The 24,767-nt window shown below is 34.0% G+C and overlaps 1 protein-coding gene across 3 annotated transcripts in view; it reads right to left on the bottom strand.

Moving 5' to 3' along the window:
• Window positions 1-24,767, bottom strand: part of ZC2HC1A (zinc finger C2HC-type containing 1A) — a 70,603-nt gene that overhangs the window by 2,758 nt on the left and 43,078 nt on the right. The window contains exons 8-10 of one of the 3 annotated variants that reach the window (XM_019926265.3): window positions 21,225-21,341; window positions 17,516-17,623; window positions 10,739-11,116 (exon numbers count right to left, since the gene is read on the bottom strand). In XM_019926265.3, coding sequence (XP_019781824.1) covers window positions 10,951-11,116; window positions 17,516-17,623; window positions 21,225-21,341 — 391 coding nt within the window. In that variant the 3' untranslated portion in view covers window positions 10,739-10,950. Of the gene's footprint in view, window positions 1-10,738; window positions 11,117-17,515; window positions 17,624-21,224; window positions 21,342-24,767 lie in introns of those variants that run through there. The other 2 variants (XM_073794538.1, XM_019926266.3) reach the window with 2 other exon arrangements.

Raw genomic sequence — 24,767 nt, 5'->3', positions numbered from 1 at the left:
ATGGGATGCAGCAAAAGCAGTTCTAAGAGGGAAGTTTATAGCAATACAATCCTATCTTAAGAAACAGGAAACATCTCGAATAAACAACGTAACCTTGCACCTAAAGCAATTAGAGAAAGAAAAACAAAAAAAAAAACCCCAAAGTTAGCAGAAGAAATCATAAAGATCAGATCAGAAATAAATGAAAAAGAAATGAAGGAAACGATAGCAAAGATCAATAAAACTAAAAGCTGCTCCTTTGAGAAGATAAACAAAATTGATAAACCATTAGCCAGACCCAGCAAGAAAAAAAGGGAGAAGACTCAAATCAACAGAATTAGAAATGAAAAAGGAGAAGTAACAACTGACACTGCAGAAATACAAAAGATCATGAGAGATTACTACAAGCAACTCTATGCCAATAAAATGGACAACCTGGAAGAAATAGACAAATTCTTAGAAAAGCACAACCTGCCAAGACTGAATCAGGAAGAAATAGAAAATATGAACAGACCAATCACAAGCACTGAAATTGAAACTGTGATTAAAAATCTTCCAACAAACAAAAGCCCAGGACCAGATGGCTTCACAGGCGAATTCTATCAAACATTTAGAGAAGAGCTAACACCTATCCTTCTCAAACTCTTCCAAAATATAGCAGAGGGAGGAACACTGCCAAACTCATTCTACGAGGCCACCATCACCCTGATACCAAAAACAGACAAGGATGTCACAAAGAAAGAAAACTACAGGCCAATATCACTGATGAACATAGATGCAAAAATCCTCAACAAAATACTAGCAAACAGAATCCAACAGCACATTAAAAGGATCATACACCATGCTCAAGTGAGGTTTATTCCAGGAATGCAAGGATTATTTAATATACAAATATCAATCAACGTGATACACCATATTAACAAATTGAAGGAGAAAAACCGTATGATCATCTCAATAGATGCAGAGAAAGCTTTCGACAAAATTCAACACCCATTTATGATAAAAACCCTGCAGAAAGTAGGCATAGAGGGAACTTTCCTCAACATAATAAAGGCCATATATGACAAACCCACAGCCAACATAGTCCTCAATGGTGAAAAACTGAAAGCATTACCACTAAGATCAGGAACAAGACAAGGTTGCCCACTCTCACCAGTCTTATTCAACATACTTTTGGAAGTTTTCGCCACAGCAATCAGAGAAGAAAAGGAAATAAATGGAATCCAAATTGGAAAAGAAGTAAAGCTGTCACTGTTTGCAGATGACATGATACTATACATAGAGAATCCTAAAGACGCTACCAGAAAACTACTAGAGCTAATCAGTAGAATTGGTAAAGTAGCAGGATACAAAATTAATGCACAGAAATCTCTGGCATTCCTATACACTAATGATGAAAAATCTGAAAGTGAAATCAAGAAAACACTCCCATTTACCATTGCAACAAAAAGAATAAAATATCTAGGAATAAACCTACCTAAGGAGTAAAAAGACCTGTATGCAGAAAATTATAAGACACTGATGAAAGAAATTAAAGATGATACAAATAGATGGAGAGATATACCATGTTCTGGGATTGGAAGAATCAACATTGTGAAAATGACTCTACTACCCAAAGCAATGTACAGATTCAATGCAATCACTATCAAACTACCACTGGTATTTTTCACAGAACTGGAACAAAAAATTTTACAATTTGCATGGAAACACAAAAGACCCCGAATAGCCAAAGCAATCTTGAGAACGAAAAACGGAGCTGGAGGATTCAGGCTCCCTGACTTCAGACTATACTAAAAAGCTACAGTAATCAAGACAGTATGGTACTGGCACAAAAACAGAAAGATAGAGCAATGGAACAGGATAGAAAACCCAGATATAAACCCATGCACATATGGTCACCTTATCTTTGATAAAGGAGGCAGGAATGTACAATGGAGAAAGGACAGCCTCTTCAATAAGTGGTGCTGGGAAAACTGGACAGGTACATGTAAAAGTATGCGATTAGAACACCCTAACACCATTCACAAAAATAAGCTCAAAATGGATTAAAGACCTAAATGTAAGGCCAGAAACTATCAAACTCTTAGAAGAAAACATAGGCAGAACACTCTATGACATAAATCACAGCAAGATCCTCCTGACTCACCTCCTAGAGAAATGGAAAGAAAAACAAAAATAAACAAATGGGACCTAATGAAACTTCAAAGTTTTTGCACAGCAAAGGAAACCATAAACAAGACCAAAAGACAACCTTCAGAATGGGAGAAAACATTTGCAAATGAAGCAACTGACAAAGGATTAATCTCCAAAATTTACAAGCATCTCGTGCAGCTCAATAACAAAAAAACAAACAACCCAATCCAAAAATGGGCAGAAGACCTAAACAGACATTTCTCCAAAGAAGATATACAGATTGCCAACAAACGCATGAAAGAATGCTCAACATCATTAATCATCAGAGAAATGCAAATCAAAACTACAATGAGATATCATCTCACACCGGTCAGAATGGCCATCATCAAAAAATCTAGAAACAATAAATGCTGGAGAGGGTGTGCAGAAAATGGAACACTCTTGCACTGCTGGTGGGAATGTGAATTGGTACAGCCACTATGGAGAACAGTATGGATGTTCCTTAAAAAACTACAAATAGAACTACCATATGACCCAGCAATCCCACTGCTGGGCATATACCCTGAGAAAAACATAATTCAAGAAGAGTCATGTACCAAAATGTTCATTGCAGCTCTATTTACAATAGCCAGGAGATGGAAACAACCTAAGTGTCCATCATCGGATGAACGGATAAAGAAGATGTGGCACATATATACAATGGAATATTACTCAGCCATAAAAAGAAATGAAATTGAGTTATTTGTAGTGAGGTGTATGGACCTAGAGTCTGTCATACAGAGTGAGGTAAGTCAGAAGAAGACACATACCGTATGCTAACACATATATATGGAATCTAAGAAAAAAAAATGTCATGAAGAACCTAGGGGTAAGACAGGAATAAAGACACAGACCTACTAGAGAATGGACTTGAGGATATAGGAAGGGGGAAGGGTAAGCTGTGACAAAGTAAGAGTGGCATGGACATATATACACTACCAAACGTAAAATAGATAGCTAGTGGGAAGCAGCCGCATAGCACAGGGAGATCAGCTCGGTGCTTTGTGACCACCTGGATGGGTGGGATAGGGAGGGTGGGAGGGAAGGAGATGCAAAAGGCAGGAGATATGGGGACATATGTATATGTATAACTGATTCACTTTGCTATAAAGCAGAAACTCTCACACCATTGTAAAAATTATACTCCAATAAAGTATACTCCAATTATACTCCAATAAAGATGTAAAAAAATAAATGCTAATTATATGACACGGTAGAGGTGTTGGCTAAGGCTATGGTGGTAAGCATTTCGCACTATATAAGTGTATCAAATAAACACCTTGTACACCTTAAACTTACATAATGTTACATCGATGTGTTACATTGATTATCTCTCATAAAGCTGTTAAAAATAAATACATGAAGTGTCTGTTTAACCAATCTTATTGTACTTATATTCAATTTTTTTAACTCTTAAATTTATGTATCTTAATACATAAATATTAAGATGCATAATATTAATACATATATAATAATATAGCCTATAAAATTTAAATAAGCAACAGTTTTTTAAGTCAAAGTAAATGCTATATCAAAAAACAGAAAGAAACTTTATAAAATATATTTTTCTTAACCATATTTGCTTAATTATCCTACTATCAGTTACTACTAATCACCGTTATTGACTAGTTCTGTTGTTTTGTTTAAATGGTAGCATTTATGTAACAGAAAAGTAAAGAAGACATAATTTCAAATAAACACTCATTTTTGATACTTAAAAAAAAAAATTCAGTTTGTGATTATCTAACACCATGCTTGGGATGAGGAAAGTTGTCTTAACTCAGTACATTAAAGAGTCCAGCTGTAGAATATGGTTTTAAGCACTTTTCAAAAGTGAAGCACAAGGTCATACCAAAGTCTACCTTTGAAAGGTTTTTTAGTTCAAATAACAGATGCCAGTCTACTTAGTTTAAGCAAAAAGGAATTTGTTAAAAGCTATTGGGTAACTCACAGAATCTCTGGAAGAGCCCGCTAATCAAGTCTGGCAGTTGTTCAGCCAGAAACAATGCCCAAATCATAATGAAACACTACTCCAGTGGAGGACAGTCAGCTAAAGTGCCACCATGGGGACATGTGACTTTAAATTTTCAAGTTAAAAGTAAAACAACTGGGCTTCCCTGATGGCGCAGTGGTTGAGAGTCCGCCTGCCGATGCAAGGGACAAGGGTTCGTGCCCCGGTCCGGGAAGATCCCACATGCCGCGGTGAGGCTGGGCCCATGAGCCATGGCCCCTCTCTCCTACGGGAGAGGCCACAACAGTGAGAGGCCCGCGTACCGCAAAAAAAAAAAAAAAAAAAAAAAAGAGTAACAAGTCACATCTTGCAATAAGGGTGCAATTTCTTGACTCTGCCACAGTCCCCTTCAAAGTCCTGTGTCTCCCCACCATCCTCAATAGAAAAAGATGCTACACAGCATCTGCTTCCCCGCATTACTTGTTTCAGAATCTGAGTCTGGTCCGTAGTTCCCAAGTCACATGACTACTCCTTAGCCACAAGAAAGGATGGAAAACTAAACTCTGGCAATGATTTCAAGGCAGTGAGATTCAATACAGAAAACTCACCAAACACAGGATTTTCAAAAGATGCTGTCCATAAACTGGACAAATGCCCATTACAGATAGTAAGAAAATTTGTTTAAAATTAGATCAAGATAAATTTTCACTACTAGCTATGTTTTGAGCAGTGTTTAACTACTAGTATTGTTCAAAGTTTTCTACTTAAATTATAGTAAAGTATCTAAGGCAGTGAGTGATAAGTGCCCCTCTGCCTCATATCAGCTTTCTGGTAATGGCATCAGTGAGAAACAATCTTTCTAGAGATACTTGAGGGAGAATCATAACACTGTTTATCAAAAGCAAAGACCATGAGAATACAGTGCCTCGCCAAGGATACAGAGCTGATCTAGCAGATGTGTTGCTCATTCAAATGGTGTTTTGATTTTGTCTATAGTAAGGAATAAATTGAAAAACAAACCTATTGTTTTAAATTTTCAAATTAACAGAATAGTATGTTTCCAAAGAGAATCACCCTTGAAGAATTAGTGTTCAAAATAAAGAATTTCTGATGTTTCTTGTGAGGTACGTATGACTTTTCCCTATAAGGACTCTTAAGTTTGGGAAGATTAGTAAAAATGGAAATCTATTTTTAAAACTTTCTGGTTCTTAAAGTATTCTTCTTGATTAAAATAACAAGAAGTAAGATAACTTAAAAAAATCTTTAAAGTTTTAAAGTATAGTAGGTATGTGAAAATAGATGTGAATGTTTCAAATACACACACACATACACATACACACATATACACACACATACACACACACACATACACACATACATACACACATATACACACACACATACACAGATATACACACACACACACACACATACACGCACACACACACATATATTTTTTTGCCCCCGCAGCTCAAAAATGGAATGGCAAAAACCAAAAAACCTCTAAAATATTTAGACCAGGTTTAATTTTTACTTTATGCTCTATAAATTAAAATTTCACTTGTATTCCTTGGACTCTTCAAATCACAGGTGATAAACAGTTAAGGGAAGGAGGGCTATACAAGAATATAATACGACTAAAATTCAAGAAAAATTATCTTATTAAAATTATACATAGAGTTGACAGAAACCACTTTCAGCAACAGGTATCAGAAACAAACTAGCTTAACTATATTACAAGGGCTATCATCTACATTTGTGAATGTCAGAAAACAAATGAAGATGAGGTAGTGATTTTAAATAAACGATTATCACATACAAGTGATTCTGAAAAACATAACCCTCATTTTTTAAAGATTAAAAAAGTATTATATATTCATTTAAAAATTGGCAATACAAAAAATATAAAGAATATGTAACATCACAAATACTTAGTAGAAACAAGGAAAATATGATAAGGAATATATTTCAAGCCTTTTTATTTGTGCAATCTTTTATATAGCTGGAATCATATTTTACACACATTCCCTATTTTAGGCTATTTGTCCTAATAAAACATAACCTCATCATGCCATTAAAAATTATTTGAAAGTGCTTTATTAACTTACTAATTTTTATCACTACAAATAGTAGTACTATTAAATGTATTCTGCATAAATATTTTTCTTTAGATTACTCCTTCAAGAAGAAATACATCTTAGAAATAAAATTACTGGGTTATGAGGCATGTGTATTTTAAAGGCTTTTAAAGTAAATTTTAGTCAACTTCTTCAAAAAGTATCATCAATTTATATCTCCGCCATCAGTAGATAAGGACATTTATCTTAATGCCCCAGATGGTTTTCAGTTTTATTATAATTTAAGATCGCTGATTTGATGAGTGAAAATCAGCATTTCATTGTCAAGTATAATCTACTCACCAATACTGGCAGCCTCCTAACCCTGGCCTTATTGTTGCAGATTCAAAACAGGCATAGAAACGGAGCAGATAGGAAAAAAAAAAAAAAAAAGGACAGTGAAAGTTAAAGTGAAGAGTTATGTGAGATAAGATTGAACAGCTGGAATTTTCAGTAACTTTTACTCAGTACTGATTTTCCTCAGTCCTCAGGACAGTCCACGTAAGTTCACATTTTACAGCTCTGACAGACCCCACCACACACATATCCTTCTCCACTGTCACTTGCCTTTTCCCCACTAAAAGGTGGTGCAGCTCTCACTTATATTCTACCAAGTTTTCTCCTAAGCATTGGCACAAGGAAGGAAAAAAAAAGAAAATAGGAAATGGTCAACTGTATGACTTGTGATAAGAAGCTTCAACGCTTAATAAAGCATTTTGTTGGTACTTTTGTAAGGAAAAGTTCCAGTAAGATGAATCCTTTCACAACACTGTAAATCAACTATACTTCAATTTTTAAAAATCCTTCTTTTTGTCCTAAGTTGTAATTGTCTGTTTATATAACAGCTTTTCCAAATAAATTATCAACTTCAAGACAGGGACTAAATCACATTTTACTTATATCTCTTGATTCCTAGCATTTCATAGATTTAAGAACATGTAAAGCATTTTTTTAACTGTTTGGAAAGTTTTAGCTTTGTGCATCTTACATTAGTTGGTCTAACCACTTATTTAGCGCCTATCTAAATCGATGTCACTTGCGTATGTTAGATATAATGTTAAGACTAGCTGATTGAAGGAAAAAAAAAATCCCCATCTTAAAAGGAGACTGTAACTGTTATACAATTAAGATGAAATGTTAAAGTAATAGTACAAGAATTATTTGGTAATGTGCATAAGTAATATGTTTGAGATACATAATTTTGCTAACAAAATTATGTGAGGTGTTAATATGAAATATTTCTATCAAAACCTGCCAGGCTGGTACCCAAAATGAGCTACACTAGGTTTCTTAAAAACAAACAAACAAAAAAACATATGGGATATTAAAATCACGACAAAATAAACAGCAAAAAACTACATCTTTTAAATCTCTGTAATTTCACGTTATCAAAAAAATATACTTATTGCTGAGCGGCCTTCAAGTAATAGCTGGAGGCTGGCAATATAAATTATCCAAAAGCACCCTCTAGTGGCAAAAAAGCAATTCACATATAAAAGCAAAATTGTATAAAAATAATGAATGTCATGACAATAATATTTAACTAAAAATTTTCTAAATGAAAATAAAAATGAGTGTGGCTACCATAAACTTTGTTTCAATGATTCTCCACCGCTCTATGCAATAACATAGTCAGTTGAAAAAAATCAACCTTAGTACTAAAAATACACTTACCATTAAAAAACTGAAAATATACTTAGCATATAAAAATACATATATCTGCAATGCTAATAAAGACATAAGAGTTCTGCTGACTTTCTGTAGCTATGTACCTATTCTACTATTTTTTCATTCCCTGAGCTTCTACTCATGGTAGAAAGTGTCCACCTCTAGCCTAAGGAAAATTGAGTGCAAATTAAACATGTCTAATCTGATTTTTTCATTAGAGACAGCTCCTGTTTAAAATTTTAAATATGATGATCTAAATCACTAAGTAGTCATCACAAATACTTTCTGCCATTCAACTGTATATTAACTAATTAGAAATATCCATAATGTTTCCTATCAACCTTGATTTCCCTAATGTTTTCAACTGCTAAATTTTATTGGCTATGAAGAGAATGTTTCTATGCTTTAAAAATCTTGTGAAGAAACATTTATAATGCTTTGAAGTTATAAAACATTTCAATTCAATAAAATAGTAATAATTTTTTTAAAAGCTGACAGCACAAAAAAACTGCCAAAGAGAACTCTTCTCATTAAAAAGTCTATATTCTGACTTCGAATATTTTCTTTATATTTCAGTACATTCCTATCTTTCTACCCGTTTCTGGATAAAAGATAAGACATCAGTGAAAACCAACTAGCATTTTTTTGCTTCATGTCTTTATTGAACAGGTTCAAAAATGAAGACATTATTTGTAATTAAAAAACAGTGAACAAGAGACAACAACAGCCATAATAATCTTACTTTTCCAAGCTAATAACTTTCAGAATATTACATAAGCAATTTTTACACTTTTAATTTATGCTTACAGTCATATTTTTATCCTACCACAATGGAAAATACTTGTGAAAATAAATAAAAATAAAATAAGTGATGCATAGATCAAGGAAAATTTCTTAAAAACTGAACTATTGCACAACAAATCAACATGAGAATAATATATGCAAGTAATATAAAAATGCATTTAAATACATTGCATCATGGTTCATAATTCATAAATATATTTCACCTACTTACTGTTTATAATAATCTCTGGGTTCTGGAATTAGATGATTTCTTACCAACCCATTTCCATGTAGTACATTATAACATTTACTTGCCACAGTAAAATTCAGTGAGAAACAAACATGTGCCACTTTAAGCTCATTCACCTATCCCTTCCTTGGGCAGACAAAAAATGTGATCTTTAAAAATATTTGAAAGAAGACAGTGCTCAATTCTAGATCAAGACAAGAGTTTGAAGTTCTTCATATGATTTATAATAATTAGAACAGAAGAACAAACTATTGAAATGGAATCCTAATATGTACATTATTCTCCTAAATTTATTACAGCTTATTCTAGTTGATGGAATAAGCTGTAATATTTTTTTTGACTTTTGACCCTTCCTTTTGACCAATATGACTGAATAAAGGCAACCAGAAAAAAAATTAATAGAAAGGAAAGAAACTATAAGGTAAATAATTCCCATTCCTACTAAGTTATCCCCTGCCCAAATGGAAAAAAAAAAAACAAAAACCCAAAACAAAAAAACTAATGAATAAAATTATAAAGTATATGTATAAATAAATTTCAGAGAAAATTATAAGCCACAAATTTCTACAATGATCCTTACAATTGATCAGAATCATAAATAAGAAGTTAGAAACTACCTATATAGATCTGCTTGTACCTTTATAATAAGATCAAGGCTCTGTTAGGTTTGATTCGACAGAAACTACTACTGAATTACTGAATATGGCTGCACAAGCAATCTAAGGTGTCTACTAGTAAATACTATGTTACACTGAAAGTGACAATGACTAAAAGCGGTATTTTAGTCAAAGTTAAAGAGGAAGTATAATTACATTTTGGTGAATGTTTAATTACATAATAAATCAGCTATCCATTAAAGCAATGCATTTTCAGTGGCTTTTTATTCTGATGTGAATGGTGATCCAGTGTTTAACACTAGAAAGGAAGTATGAGTAGGAAAAATTAGATGTTCTCTTAACCTACCCATAACTACATATAACTATACTTCAAGTGACTAAAATTCAAATCCTTTTAAACCTGCATGCCCTGCACTAATGATTAATTATGGAAGTTACTGTCTATTAGGTGAGATGGTTTGTTTTAAAATCCATTAATATGATTTCTTTTAAATCAAGTACATAGATATAAATGCAAGATTTTGCAAGGAGTTTTTTGCATCTTCTATTAAATAATTAATATGCAAACTTTGCAAAAATGAAGTAGCAAATTAAAATTACTGTTCAGACATGAGTTTATGGAAAAGAAAGGAAAAAAGTGAAATTAGAAAGAATATATGTTCAACTAATACACAGTTAAAAAATCATTCAGCTATAACTAGAATGAGATACATCTGTACTTTCAGCCTTGTATCTCCAAAAAAAAAAATTGCATAATTGCATTTTAAAGAATTGAGCAAAGATCTCTAAATTATATAATCAATAATACACCGAGTAAAGGGCAACAGAGACCATAGGGGGTTTTTTCCCCTCTCCTTCTAAAAAATATTTATAAAATTAATAATTAAAGAGCTCTACAGAAAAATGACCTCACATAACTAAGTGTAACTAAAAATATTCTCTTCAGTTCCAAAATTCCAAGCATCCCATCCTAAATGATACTATCTGAAAATAGGTACCAATAATAAAAATGTAAAAATTCTGATTTTCTGCTCAAAGTAATGATCATCCTCAAGCTTAAAGGGCTAAGCACTAGTGTTTGAGAGTTGGTGGACGTATGCTTAATGTGCTTTAACAACAACAGAAAAGTAATACCTAAGTTAATGATTCCACTTGAAATTATTTTCTGACTGATAAGTGAACATCTCCTTGTATGGCACAGTTTAGGTTGTCAGGTATTTATTATATACAGTATATGTACACACACATATATACACACACACATTACACAGCCAAAGGATTATGCTCTAAAAACTGTTGAAAAAAGTATTATGAATGATTTTAGCACAAGATCACTAGAGGAAGTGCTCTAGATGTCCAAGCAGCAACAGTCATAAAATTCTGGACTTAGCTCTTTTTCTGTTTGGATTCTGTTCACAGAACCATTCTTCGAACGCCACATTCGCAGCAGAACTTTGCCCATTCTACAGGGTATTTAGTCCCACACTCATGGCAGAATTTTGGTAAGTGTCCCACTGAGTTTCCTTCAATGCCTTTAATGTTTCCACCATTAAGTGAGGAGACATAGTCTCCATCTGGCCTGGGGAGGTACAGAAAGAAAGTAGAAACACAAAGTTCATGTCAGTAGTTTTCAATCTGTAAAGCCTTGGGAAACAGAACATAATATTAAGTGTAACTAAAAGCTTGCTTAATCTCATTGTTAATATTCTTCTAGTTCAGATTAAACAAAATCCATGGGGTCTTTTTCTAACCACTCCATCATGATCCATTGTTCTATTTGTCTACCCTTGAATCAGTATCACACTAATTACTATAGCTTCACAAATCATTCATGCATTATTCTTTAACTTGTCCTGGCTAATGTTAGGCTTTTGTTCTTTCATATGTAAAGAACTTGTCAGGATTCATAAACTTTGTTTGAAAATGGCACAGAATTTATACACTGATTTAGGAGAGAATAGATAGCTTTATAATATTGAATTTTCTATTTTATAAAGAAGGTATATTTCATCTTTGAAGTTTTGTAATTTTCTCCATCAAAGTTAAACTTCTTGCTTGGTTTTTAAATTGATTCCTAAATACCTTAAGTGAGAGAGAGAGAGAGAGAGAGAGAGAGAGAGAGAGAGAGAGAGAGAGAGAGAGAGAGAGAATGTTTCTGAAGACTGCATTTTCTGTTTGTTGCTGATAAACAGATTGCAATAACTTTCAATATAATGATAAGAAAACCAGCAAATTTATTAAAAGACTTCATTATTATTTATTAATTTGTCTTTTTTTAGGTATTCTATATATAATCATAATATATATATGTAAATATATCAGTTTTGTGTCCTTATTTCCATGTCTTGTAATTTTAATTTTTTTTACTACACTAGCTAGATGAAAATAGAAATTATAGCCGACATTCTTGTGTTATTTCTGCTTTTACAGAAAATGCTTCTTACATGCCACCACTAAATATGAAGAGTGATGTAGGGTTCTAGTAAATCTAGCGTTCTTGTCAATTTAACGACATTCCCTTCTATTCCCAATTTTCTAAGAGCTTTTTTTAAAAAAATCAAAAATAGGTGGTAAATCATATATTATTATTTGACGAATATTTTTTAACCCTTCCATCTGTTGATGTGAAAAATTATATTAATAGACTTTCTAATGTTAAATCAATCATTTTCTGTGATGAATCTACAGTGTCATGAATTTCACGTCTGTGGCCTGGGTTTGATAAATTTCTTGGAGATTTTTATATGTATTTTCAAGTTTATAAGTAAGCCTGATCATAATTTTGCATTCTCTCATTAGTCTGGATATCACGGTTTCACTAACCTTTGAAAATAAGTTGAAGAATGTTGTTTTTCACCTCACTCCCCTGGAAAAGTTTGGTAGAACTTACTATATAAAACTATCATGAGCCCATTTTGTGTGTGTGTGTGTCTGTGTGTGTGTGTGTGTGTGTGTGTGTGTACACCGTATGTGTGTGTACGTGCACTCGTGCAGTGAGGAAGCAAGCATAGTTTAATTACTGATCCAATTTCTTTAATGATTATAGTTTCTAGGTCATTTGAAATAAGTTTTCAAAAGTTATATTTTTCTAGGAAATTGTGCATTTTATCTGTTTCAAGTTACTGGCAAAAAGTTGTTCTTATAATTTTAAATCTCTGCTGCATCTGTGGTTGCATTCCTCTTTTCATTCTGCATATTATTTGTACCGTCTCTCCTTTTTTGTTGATCCATCTTGAGAAGTTTATCATTTTAAATCAACCAACCTTCTCGTTTTGTGAGTCTTCATCATGTGTTATTCATTCACTTATTCATTTAAAAATATTTACTGGGAGCCTAGTTTACGTAAAGTACTCCTCTTGATCCTAGAGTTAAGAGCAGTAACAAAACAGATAAGAATCCCTGTGCCTAGGGAGCTTAGTTTTATGGAGAAGAAACAACATAAATAACATATATAGCATGTCAGCTAGAAAACAATAAAGCAAAGAGGACATGGTAAAGGGTGGCAGAGACTGGTCAGAGCCGTTAGGATTGCAGTAGAGGGGATGAAGAATGAAAGAGTTTGGAGCATGTTGTGACAACAAAGTAAATTAGAACAAAGGGCCTGACAAAATTCAACCTGATGACAGCAGGCTGATGAGAATTTGAATTAATTAAAGGTGAAGTACCACACAGAATCCTGAAGCTCCCTCTCTACCTCCTGCCAACAAAGATACAGAAGCCAAGATTCGGATCTACTGGTCTAATCAGGATCTCTTGCAGTTGCTGAGCACCATCCGGGAGGAAGCTCCTATTTGACCACCAGTTTTTTTCCTTAATGCTCTCCATTATAATCTTTTTATTTCATTAATTTCTGTTTTATCTTTATTATTTCATGTACTATTAGTTTAGATTTACTTAATTACTGATTTCTTCACCGGTCTGCCTTGCAAAATTCCTCCTCTTCTGGACACTTAACTCTTTCCCAAGATACCCGCTTTGAAGGTTCTTTTAGTCACGGTCTACAGCTGGTAAATTTTCTCAATATTTTTTGTCTGAAAACAGCTTTATTTCATTTTCATTCTTGGACCGACAGTAGAGCTCAGTGGTTCACAAAGAGATGTCCTTAATCTGGCAACATCAGCATCACGTGAGAATTTACTATAAATGCAAACCTGTGCCCCACTCCAGACCCCACTGACTCTGAAATCCTCAGGTGGGGACAACGAGCTGTGTTGAAATCAGTGCTCCAGGGGATTCTGATGCACATTAAAGCTCGAGAACCACTGGTTCAGCTGGTGAACAATCAAAGGTCCACAGTTATTTTCCCTCGGCACCCTGAATGTGTGGATCGATTTCCATTGTCTATTGGCTCCAAGTGTTGCAAGCGAGCTCTGTACTAGCTGGGTGATCCTCACATTGTCTAAGTAACGTCTTTCCTCTGTGGCTACTTTTAAGACCTCCTCATGGTCTGTCTTCCCAAGTTTCATTACAATGCATCTACATGTTGTTTTCATTTCATTTGTCCTGCTTGGGACTGTTGTTGTTTGATTATGAGAACTCATGGTTTTCATTAATCCTGGATTATTTGCAGGTATAAATTATTCAAATGTTGCCTCTCACTCACTCTAGTTTCTTTCGACCTCTGACTCAACACATCATAGACCTTATTTTACCACCTATGATTTTTAATCTCTCTCACGCTTTCCTTCTCTTAGGACTACACTCTAGATAATGTCTTTGAATCTTTCCTCTAGTTCACTCCTCTCTTCTTCTGCCGGGTCTCATCTACAATTTAAACACCATCTTTTGAGGTTTTTTCCCCTTATATTGAGTTGTTTGGTTCTTTTGTAAAGATGCTCTAATCTTTTTTTGATAGTATATTATCACTGTCAATGACTTCAATTCCCTGTCTTGTTTCCTTATATACTTCAAACTGACTTATTTTACAAGTCATAATTATGATGATTTCAGTATCATAAGTCATGGGCACATGTGCTCGTTTTTTTTGCTTTCATGACTGATTCCTTGTTTCCTTGTACAGTGTGAAATTTCCATGTGTGTTCTGTAATTCAGAATTGCAAGCTCATGTTTATTTACCTGTGAGAATCAGGAGGCCTGGGTTAACAGCATTTCACACCAGAGATGATTCCTTTTGCTTTTGCTTTTACAAGCTCCAAACCAAGAGTATCTAAGCTATTTTTTCAGTTAAGAATTTCTTAGAATATGCAGATGTTGTGCTTTCAAACCTTAAACTCATGGGAAGGTGCGCCTATAGTTATGAATTATTGGTGGGAATTCTCACATCCCTCTGAGCCATGGCTGAGACAGACAAGTTTCCTTGGAGTCTCTTATTCCTGGGTGGTAAAAAAAATTGTTTTTCCTAGTCCATCCTTTCACTGAGAGATAACCCTTTGATTACTGTGAGAGAAGGGTTAACACACTCTTTCTCCTTTTCTGTGGACATATTTGACCTTGGGATAACTTCCTAGCTCTGTTTAATGAAAACCCAACATAGGTGAAATGCCAGCTGTGTTTCTAGGCAACGGTGTTTGTAAGCAGTCCACTGAAACTGGGTATCTCCCTCAGGATAACCTGGAAGCTATGCCTATGAAACTGTTATATGAGATACTGGTTCCCTTTGGGGACAAAGGATTTCTCATTAAACTGTCCCTACACCCACCTATGGGAACTTATTCTCTCACACCTAAGCTGTCAGCTAGACAGCCAAGGAAGACGAGCTCCAGGACCGCTGCAAGGGCTCCCATGAAAGAGAAACACCTAACACTGCCCTGCTATTATCCTATATTTCTGTACACAATTCCAGTGACAAATGTAATATACTGTCATATAAGTATCTCTGGCTAAGTCTAAGAAGACTCCTTACTGAATCTTTCAAGAGTCTTGGCTTAGAGCAAGAGGCACGGCGGGAACGGCGGGAAGGGTAAGGAAAAGTTGTTTTTAACACTCCATTTTGTACAAGTCCAAGAAGTCAACTCCTCTCTCCCACAATGACCTTAAAACTCAAGTCTCTACATAGTGAAGATCACTGAAAACCTCAAATGTAGCTGCAGTGTGACAGTTAATTTACAATTTGACCTCTAGCTTCCTTTATATTTTCGTCTGTAGAAGTTCCCGTTACTTTTCTGAGAGCTAAGCTATACATTCAGAAAGATATTTTTTCTTTTTTATCCAGCATTTCTAGGTGTTTTGGGTGGGAGGGGTTGTCCTGGAAATGTAGTCTATCACACTGCCAGAAAAGTAAATCTCTGAGAATTCTCTATCTGTTATGGTTATAATTATTTCTGTCTGGGATGGGGGCAGAGTATAAGTCAAGTGAGTAAGGCTCAAGCCTTCCTATCACATATAAATCTCTAAAAAGTAAAAAAAAAAAAGAATAAGCCAAACATTTTTTAATGTGATTTTTACTCCTGCCTGTTGACACTTCTTTTGTCCACCTCTTTGGAAAGACAAAATGATCCTTTTATTCAATCATATGTATTTATTAAGTTTTCCATTTTATAAGAATGTTAATCTTATACTCAGCATTGATTCAAAACATGGTTCCACACATATACAACAACATAGTACAATCACACTCCGGGACTCTAAGAAACATAAGTTAACTTCTTTGATATTTAACATGTATTAAAACCTCAGGTGAGACAAACAATATTTCTTACAGAATCTAGCTGAAAAGACAGCAATTCACCAATTCCTCTACGGTCCTCATCTTATGCATAGGCATCACTCTTAAAACTTTCCAAATGGCAGATGCCCAGATCCCACTCTCCAAATTAAAGAAATCAAAATCTCAGGGAGGGACCCTGACGTGTTCATTTTCAGAAAGCTCCACAGATGCTTCTTTTTAATGGGCAACCAGAATGGAGAGCTAGCATCTTAGATACTTGAAAATCTATCCCCGGATTAAATCTGAATAATGACTATGTACAGGTTACATACTTACAACAAAAGCAGACAATATATACAGTTACACATAACACACCCACATCACAACTGGTTTTGGTGAATCATAGGATGTCACATTATAGGCTTGCATTGAGGGCATCTTAAAAAAAACACCCTATGAAATCCACTGCCATATTTAGTATGGATTCAGTAGGGATGTTAATTAAGAAGTTAACAATTAAGTTATCCAGTGTCTCCTTATGAGAAATCAAAGGAGAACTTTTGAAGCCTCAGAACTAGTTGTACTTTCACAGAGAGAGTGATTTATTTTTCTGTTTTAGACATCATGAATCATGTAACTACTCCTATCCTCTCCTGTACTTTGGCTCCTAAAACAAAGTTCAAACTCCACTTTGTGTCCCAGGGCTAGTCCATCTCCAGGGTCTCATGACACACATTTTGTGGACTAACCCCATTCCTTTTTCCATTTCTCGTCTTTCCTTTTCCTATTCTTCCTTCATTTAAAAAAAAATGCTGTATCTCACTATACATCATGGCCTTCTGTACCTTTCCTTAAAACCTTCTGGAATAAATTGGGATACATATAAAAAATAAATATAACTGAAATGATTTCATTATATACTTAAAAACAGAGTGAATGTCGAAGCTGTACAAATACTGTGACAGATCAGAAAGGGAAGTACATAGATAATCACAATCTCAGCAGGGGAATTTAAATGTATTAAAACGCTGCTGAAAATTATAATAGCAGTGGTGTAAAGGGTCAATTCAATTTCTAGAGGTAAAAATAAGCATGTTGCAGTTAAAATTAAGACATAAAAAACAAATGCATCCACTGTAAATGAACAAACATCCTTGAGTATTTACCATAAAGATTATAAGGTATAAGAAAACATTATTTATGCCCAAACTATTTCTTTAGTGTATAACATAAAAGCCAAATTAAATCATATAGCAAAGGAAAAATTAGATTTTCTATAAATAGCCTGATAGAAATTTTTGTATATGGTCCTTGAAAAGCAGCATATACTCATTTTTATTTTAGTTATTAGAATATCAGAGCTAAACATACCTGGCCATGTAGCTCTCAGTATATGTTTTTCTTTTGCTTGTAAGCATACCTGAGGCAGGATTTCTAGCCAAACTAGGTGGTGTGGAATTTCGAGGTTTGATGTTAGCTCTAGAAGAGAGAAAGAGATGGCATAATGAAAAACCTACTGAATAGTAAGCATTTATTTCTCAAATTGCTTATTTACATGATTAGAAAAATAATTAGGTACATATATACAATGGAATATTACTCAGCCATAAAAAGGAATGTAATTGGGTCATGTGAAGGATGTGGATGGGCCTAGAGTCTGTCATACAGAGTGAAGTAAGCCAGAAAGAGAAATACTGTACATTAACACATATATGTGGAATCCAGAAAAATGGTACAGATGAACTTATACGTAGGGCAGGAATGGAGACGCAGACGTAGAGAACGGACATGTGGACACAGGGGGCAGGGGAGGGTGGGACGAATTGGGAAATTAGGTTTGACATAAATATACTACCATGTGTAAAACAGAGAGCTAGTGAGAACCTGCTGCACAGGGAGTTCAGCTCAGTGCTCTGTGATGACCTAGATGGGGGAGGCTGGAGGGGGTGGTAGGAGGGAGGTCCAAGAGGGAGGGGATATAGGTATACATATAGCTGATTCACTTCATTGTACCACAGAAACTAACACAACATTGTAAAGCAATTATACTCCAATAAAAAATAATAATAATTAGAAGCTGTAGAGAGGTAAATTCAAAAGATTAAAATCCAAATGATTATTTCAAAACTGAAATCCTTAATACTAAGGATAAACCAAAGCATTCTGCATTTACTAACATTATCTTGATGGTACATAAAATCATTTGACATATGTATATATTCTTTAGATGAAATTTATAAGTTAATCATTCTAAAAGGTTTCAAATTTTTTAAAGTTGAAATCTACAGTTCCCTCAAAATAGAGATGTGTTTCGTTAAGTGCCTATGAATAACTGTTAAATAATAATGTTAAAAGCGTATGAGGTGTGGTTAAAAAAAATCAGCTAACCATTTTAAAAGGATAATATTCTATTTACGAAAGTCTGTTGTTGGAAAGAGCAACTAAAATAAGTGGGTTAATATAAAGATTTAATTTCACCAACTATACAGCCTGGGCTACCTGTTACCAGTAAAGAAGAAGTTGTGGTTGGATCATAACTGAATTCCCTTTCTGAAACTGTCAGAATCAAAGAAAGCTTGTAAACTATATGAGGTAATAATGGTAAAAGTATAGGCTTTGGAATTCAGATGAATCTGGATTCAAATTCCAACTGTTTCTGAACAACTCTGTGGTAGTGGCAATCTCTCTGAGTCCAAGTTCCCTCATTTATAAAATATGACCATCATTGCTTATCTTACAGAAAGTTAGATATATAAATTGTAATTTTTATAAACATTTGGCATAGTTGATGGTGGTAATACTACTATTACTACTATGGCTATTGCTACTACAAATTAACATTTATATAACAGTGCTTACTACGTTTGGTATAGCTACTTTTCTAATTGCCTTCATGTAAAACTCACTTAATCTTCAAAATAATCCTATGAAGTAGGAAGGATTAATAATTCCATTTTACAAAGGAGGCAACTGAGGCAAAGAGTAATTTACCCAAGGTGACAGACACAGTCAGTATGTTGCAGAACCAGGGGTAAGATGTTCAATACAGTGTTAATTCCCTCCCACTCTTTAGAAATTTAGTCAAATCTTTTCATTTCAGAGATAAGCAATGTTGTGTTATATGATCAAGTAGGATACTTTAAAAAATGCCTTTATATTGGAAGTTCTCAAACTGGCTGAAATTCTTCCTTTTCTACTTATACAGCAAAGTTGGAGAGAGTCTCCCAAAATTTTAAAGGGCTATCTCCAAAATACATGCAGGAAATAACAACATCTACTATTTTTCAAATGCCCATTACATGCCAAATATGATACCAGGTACTATGCATACTTTGCTTCTTTAATCTTCACAAAAATCTCAGAAGATATTATTCCCATTTTAAAGTTGAAGAAACTCATATTCAGAGATTAAGTGAAGTGCAAAGCTATTACATGGACAGAGTGTTTGAACTTGAATTTAGGTGGGTCTTATTACAAATCTTATATTCAATATGCAAGCCCATCCATGAGGTGTATTCTACTCTACTTTTATACAGCCTCTCTAGGGATGTTGTAGAACTATCACATGCCTTTTTAGGAACTCAATCTCTGAAAATTCATTGCCAAAGGATGGCAATTCCTCCAAGTAATAAGAGTTATAAGAGAATCACGAAGGACACATTTCTTTTTTTGCGGGGCTCTAGAATAAAGTCTTGTTAGAAATCCTATCACCTTCATATAATATGTGTATGAGATATATAGATAATGCAAACAAACCCATGCATATACACACACAACTTCATTATCAATAGTTATTCAAATAATTAGAACATTTTAAAAATTAAGGAAAAATATAAGGTTATCAACTACAGCTTCCATTATTCAATGCCAATCGTGTACTTTTAGTAACATCTATGAAGTAGAATCGGAATGTTGAGAACCATTCTTAAGAGACTGGAGAACTAGAACCATTTTGAGCAGTACTTAAAACACGTTGCCCCAGTCTCACATGGTCAACACATTTTTCTTCCTGGCCAGAGTCTGAAAAGTGCTACCCATACTATGTATCTATAGTCTGCCTGCTGTAGTTCAAGCAATAACAAAGAGCGTTTAATTTTGGAACTGCACTTAATCTACCTCACTGCTAATCACTGTTTCTTTGAGATCTGCTTCAGAGGGTACAGAGAGCTAGAGTACAAAGAAAAAGGCTCAGGGCACAAATTTTTCCTTCTAGGATTTATCACTAACTACTTAAAAATAACACATGACGGCTGCTAACGCATCAAAGACTTTTCCCATCTTTGTTTTATTGTATATCTAGTTAAATTTATTATAATCTAGTGTTAAGAGAATGTAGCGGGCCTTGGTTTAAAATTTAACTAAGTAAACTCTATTTAACAACATATTTTTCAATGTTAATAAGTAGTTTAACTTATGAGACCCTAAGTTCATCATTTTAAGATGAGAGGGCTAGACTTGATTGGGGGCCCAAACTAGTAAACCTTGAAGGCCTGTGCAGGAGAGCTCCAAGACTGCCGCTGCCACTCTTGCCTCACTCAGTCTGCTCGGCCAGTACACAGAGGGGAGTGTGCTGGGCAGTGTCATAACCTTTGCCCTGTTTTATGTGGAATTTGTAACCATCTAACAAAAAGACTGAGGATCCTGGATTGAATGTTTTCTAAGATTTCTTTTTTCTCCAGCTTTTTTATAATAATTTATCGTCTGCTTAACTAAAAGATAATCCAACAGTGTTATATATGATGTAATATTCCCCGTATTCTTCTTTAAAAAATGTTACTCCTAAAAAAGAGCTTCATAAGAATAACAATTATTGAAGGTGACTCCTATTTCGACCCTCTAAAAATTAAAATTTAATGGAATAAAATGAAAGGTCTAAAAACAGATTTAGGACAATAGAAATGTTCATCAAAAATCAAAGTGTGATAAATCCTAGAAGAGTATTTAATACTTCCTGGCTTAAAAATGATTAAAATAAAAAAAAATTAAGTATAGGAATGTACAAATTTACAGTGTTCCGTTATATAAAGCCTTTAAGGAAATATCTGAAAAAGATTAATCAAACTGAGTTACAAATACTTACTTGTAAATGGGTAATAACTCATGTCTTTTGATGGCACTGTCTGATTTTGTATCACTGTCATGCAACCTTTGCACATTTCTTCCAGTTCGAAGTGGAGGGCCTAACTTGTCCATCTTACTATTAAAATATATAAAGGTGTACCCATAAGGAGAATGCTACTGTTTGTTTCTTTATATTAAAAAAAAAATTTTTTAAGACATTATTCTGGTTCATCAGAAATCCAACCCCCAAGCTCTTAATTATCTGCCAGGGTAAGGACTAACGTCAAAAAAGAATCCTCAGATAGTTCATACAATGTCCATTATTAGATAAGAATATGCTGACTATGCAGGCCACCCTGCCAGTTTTGATAAATATCCTAACAAATCCCACACTTACACACAGCAGGGCAATGGAATCAATAAAAAAAAAAACTTTAGAAGGATTTGTTTCAAAGAAAATTTGTGAAGCCAGAGATGAACTGAAAGTTGTTAGTCTGGTAAATAAAGACAGATTTGACGTTTGTTCTTGTGGAGCTCACAAATAATCTAATTTTCCCCTTCCTTGAATCATAGAACCTTTCTCTGTTTTCTTCTTTATTATTTTATGATTTCCCCTACCTTTAAAAATTCCAAATATAAAATAATGAATCAAATAATGTATTTTTATCTTTATCCCTATCTGACTTTCTAACAAAGAATGACTATTTCTAAAATTTATCCAGAGAAATGTAAAACATGATCCTATGAAAATGTGGATGGCAATTCTAAAAATCACATGTAAAAATGTTAAGTGGTCATGCCATCTGAAGCTTACTAATTTTTTTTTAACCAGAAGTATAAAGGATTTCCAGCTAGTGAATAACAGAAAAACTACAGGCTTGCAAAGAACTCATTGTTTTACATCAACCAAATTATATTATCACCAACCAATATCCATTCATAGTAGGGAGCAGGGAAAATTAAATTAGGAAACTAGAACTATCTTAAATGACTACTGAATGACACATCACTGCTTGATAACTTAAAAAGTATCGGGCTTCCCTGGTGGCGCAGTGGTTGAGAGTCCGCCTGCCGATGCAGGGCACACGGGTTCGTGCCCCGGTCCAGGAAGATCCCACATGCCGCGGAGCGGCTAGGCCCGTGAGCCATGGCCACTGGGCCTGCGCGTCCGGAGCCTGTGCTCCGCAACGGGAGAGGCCACAACAGTGAGAGGCCCGCATACCGCAAAAAAAAAAAAAAAAAAGTATAGTTTTTTTAAAGGGATTTTTTTTTTTTTAACTCATTTCAACCCTGAGCACCTACTATGTATCAGGCACTGTGCTAAATTCTGGGGATATTGTGGCAAATAAGACAGACCTGATGCTTTGTTCTTACTAAGGAGTTTAGTGTCTAAAAAGAATTTGTTCATTCGTCTAGATAAGGGTCTCTAAGGAAGGACACATTTTATCCACTTTCTGTTCCTTCAGTATCCTATACATAGAAGGCATTTTGATGTAAAAGGTGATATTAATATTTTGCTGGTGGTGATACTTAAATTAGGTGTTTACATCATACTCCCAAAAACATTTTAAAGGATTTTTTAGATGCCTCCATTAAATATATGTATATATATCAAAATTTCTGAAATTTCTGAGACATTAGTCTCAGAACATTAATTCTGAGACTCTTGTCTCAGAATATTAATTTTATGGGCTTTATTTGTGAGAAATTACTGGAAAATTCACCTATTTCGAATTTTACTTAAGAAATCAGATTTCTCTTTAAATTACTTAATAACAATCAAAACATTATTGTTCCAAACAGTGTTTATCTCACAAAAGCCATCTGTGGATTTGGAAAAAGAAATAAAAAATCTTACTTTCTTCCTCAGAAAAAAGTTATTGCAATTAAAATTTTAGAAACATTTTAAAAATGAATTCCTCTAACATGATAAGAACTATTAAAATCTTATGTACGATAAAACAAAGGAGATGAGTAAAATCTAAAGGTAATTATCTAGTGGGAATATTACATATTTTCCATATATGAAAAAACTGCTAGTATTTTTCAGATTTTAAAAACATAATTAAAAGGCAGTTCCAATGATGATTTTACTGTACCACATACCTGTGTTATGAAATTCAACTCAATTGATATATCTACCTATGTATATGTATGTGTGTGTTCAAATGTTACTTAGGCTAAGTGTTAGCATATGTTGTATTAAGCTCAAATCACTTGAACTTATGTTCCAGTAAAATCTGCTACTGTCATGCTGTTATTATCAAGGTCTAACTGTACAAAAATAAAATTTAAAAATTTCATAATGTAATCAAGATTATATAATACATAAATTTATACATAAAGTATTTTCTATAATTTTTAATAAATATAATTTTATATAAATGAATTTATATATTTAAGTGTTTTTACATATAAATTTTGCTTACATATATATTTTAAATGCCGGGAAATAACAGTCAATGTTGGGCTAATTAAATACATTTTAAAATTATCCTGGGACCTAATTAAACTTAAAGGCTTTTGCACAGCAAAAGAAACCATTAACAAAACAAAAAGACAACGAACTGAATGGCAGAAAATATTTGCAAGTAATACGACCCTTAAGGGGTTAATATCCAAAATATAAACAGCTCATACAACTCAACATTAAAAAAAACGAACAAAAGACCTGAATAGACGTTTTTCCAAAGACACCTACAGATGGCCAACAGGCACATGAAAAGATGCTCATCATTGTTAATCATCAGAGAAATGCAAATCAAAACCACAATGAGCTATCAAAACTTACACCTGTCAGAAAGGCTACCATCAAAACGACCGCAAACAACAAACGTTGGTGAGGATGTGGAAAAAAGGGAGCCCTTGTACACTACTGGTGAAAATGTAAACTGGTGCAGCTATTGTGGAAAACGGTAAGGAGGTTTCTCAAAAAACTAAAAATAGAACTACCATATGGCCCAGTAATTCCACTCCTGGGTACAGATCCAAAAAAAAACACTAATTCAAAAGGATACATGCACCCAATGTTCATAGTGCCATTACTTACAATTGCCAAGATATGGAAGCAACCTAAGTGTCCATCAACAGATGAATGGATAAAGAAGATGTGATATATACATATATATGTACATATATACACACACACACAATGAATACATACACATACACATACACACACACACACACACACACACACACACATACACACACACACACACACACACACACCGGAATACTATACAGCCTTAAAAAGAAATGAAATTTTGCCATTTGCAACAATATGGATGGACTTGGAGGGTATTATTATGCTAAGTGAACATAAGTCAGAGAAAGACAAATACTGTATGGTATCACTTATATGTGGAATCTAAAAAATAAAATAAAATAGTGAATATAACATAAAAGAAACAGACTCACAGATATAGAGAAAAAGCTAGTGGTTACCAGTGCGGAGATGGAAGGAGGGAGGGAGAGTTTGGGGCAAAAGATTAAGAGGTTCCAACTACCATGTATAAAATAAACAGGCTACAAGGATATACTGAACAACACAAGGAATACA

This window comes from Tursiops truncatus, chromosome 17, assembly GCF_011762595.2.
Source record: "Tursiops truncatus isolate mTurTru1 chromosome 17, mTurTru1.mat.Y, whole genome shotgun sequence".
NCBI lineage: Eukaryota > Metazoa > Chordata > Mammalia > Artiodactyla > Delphinidae > Tursiops > Tursiops truncatus.
This window is presented reverse-complemented; position numbering and strand designations above follow the sequence as displayed.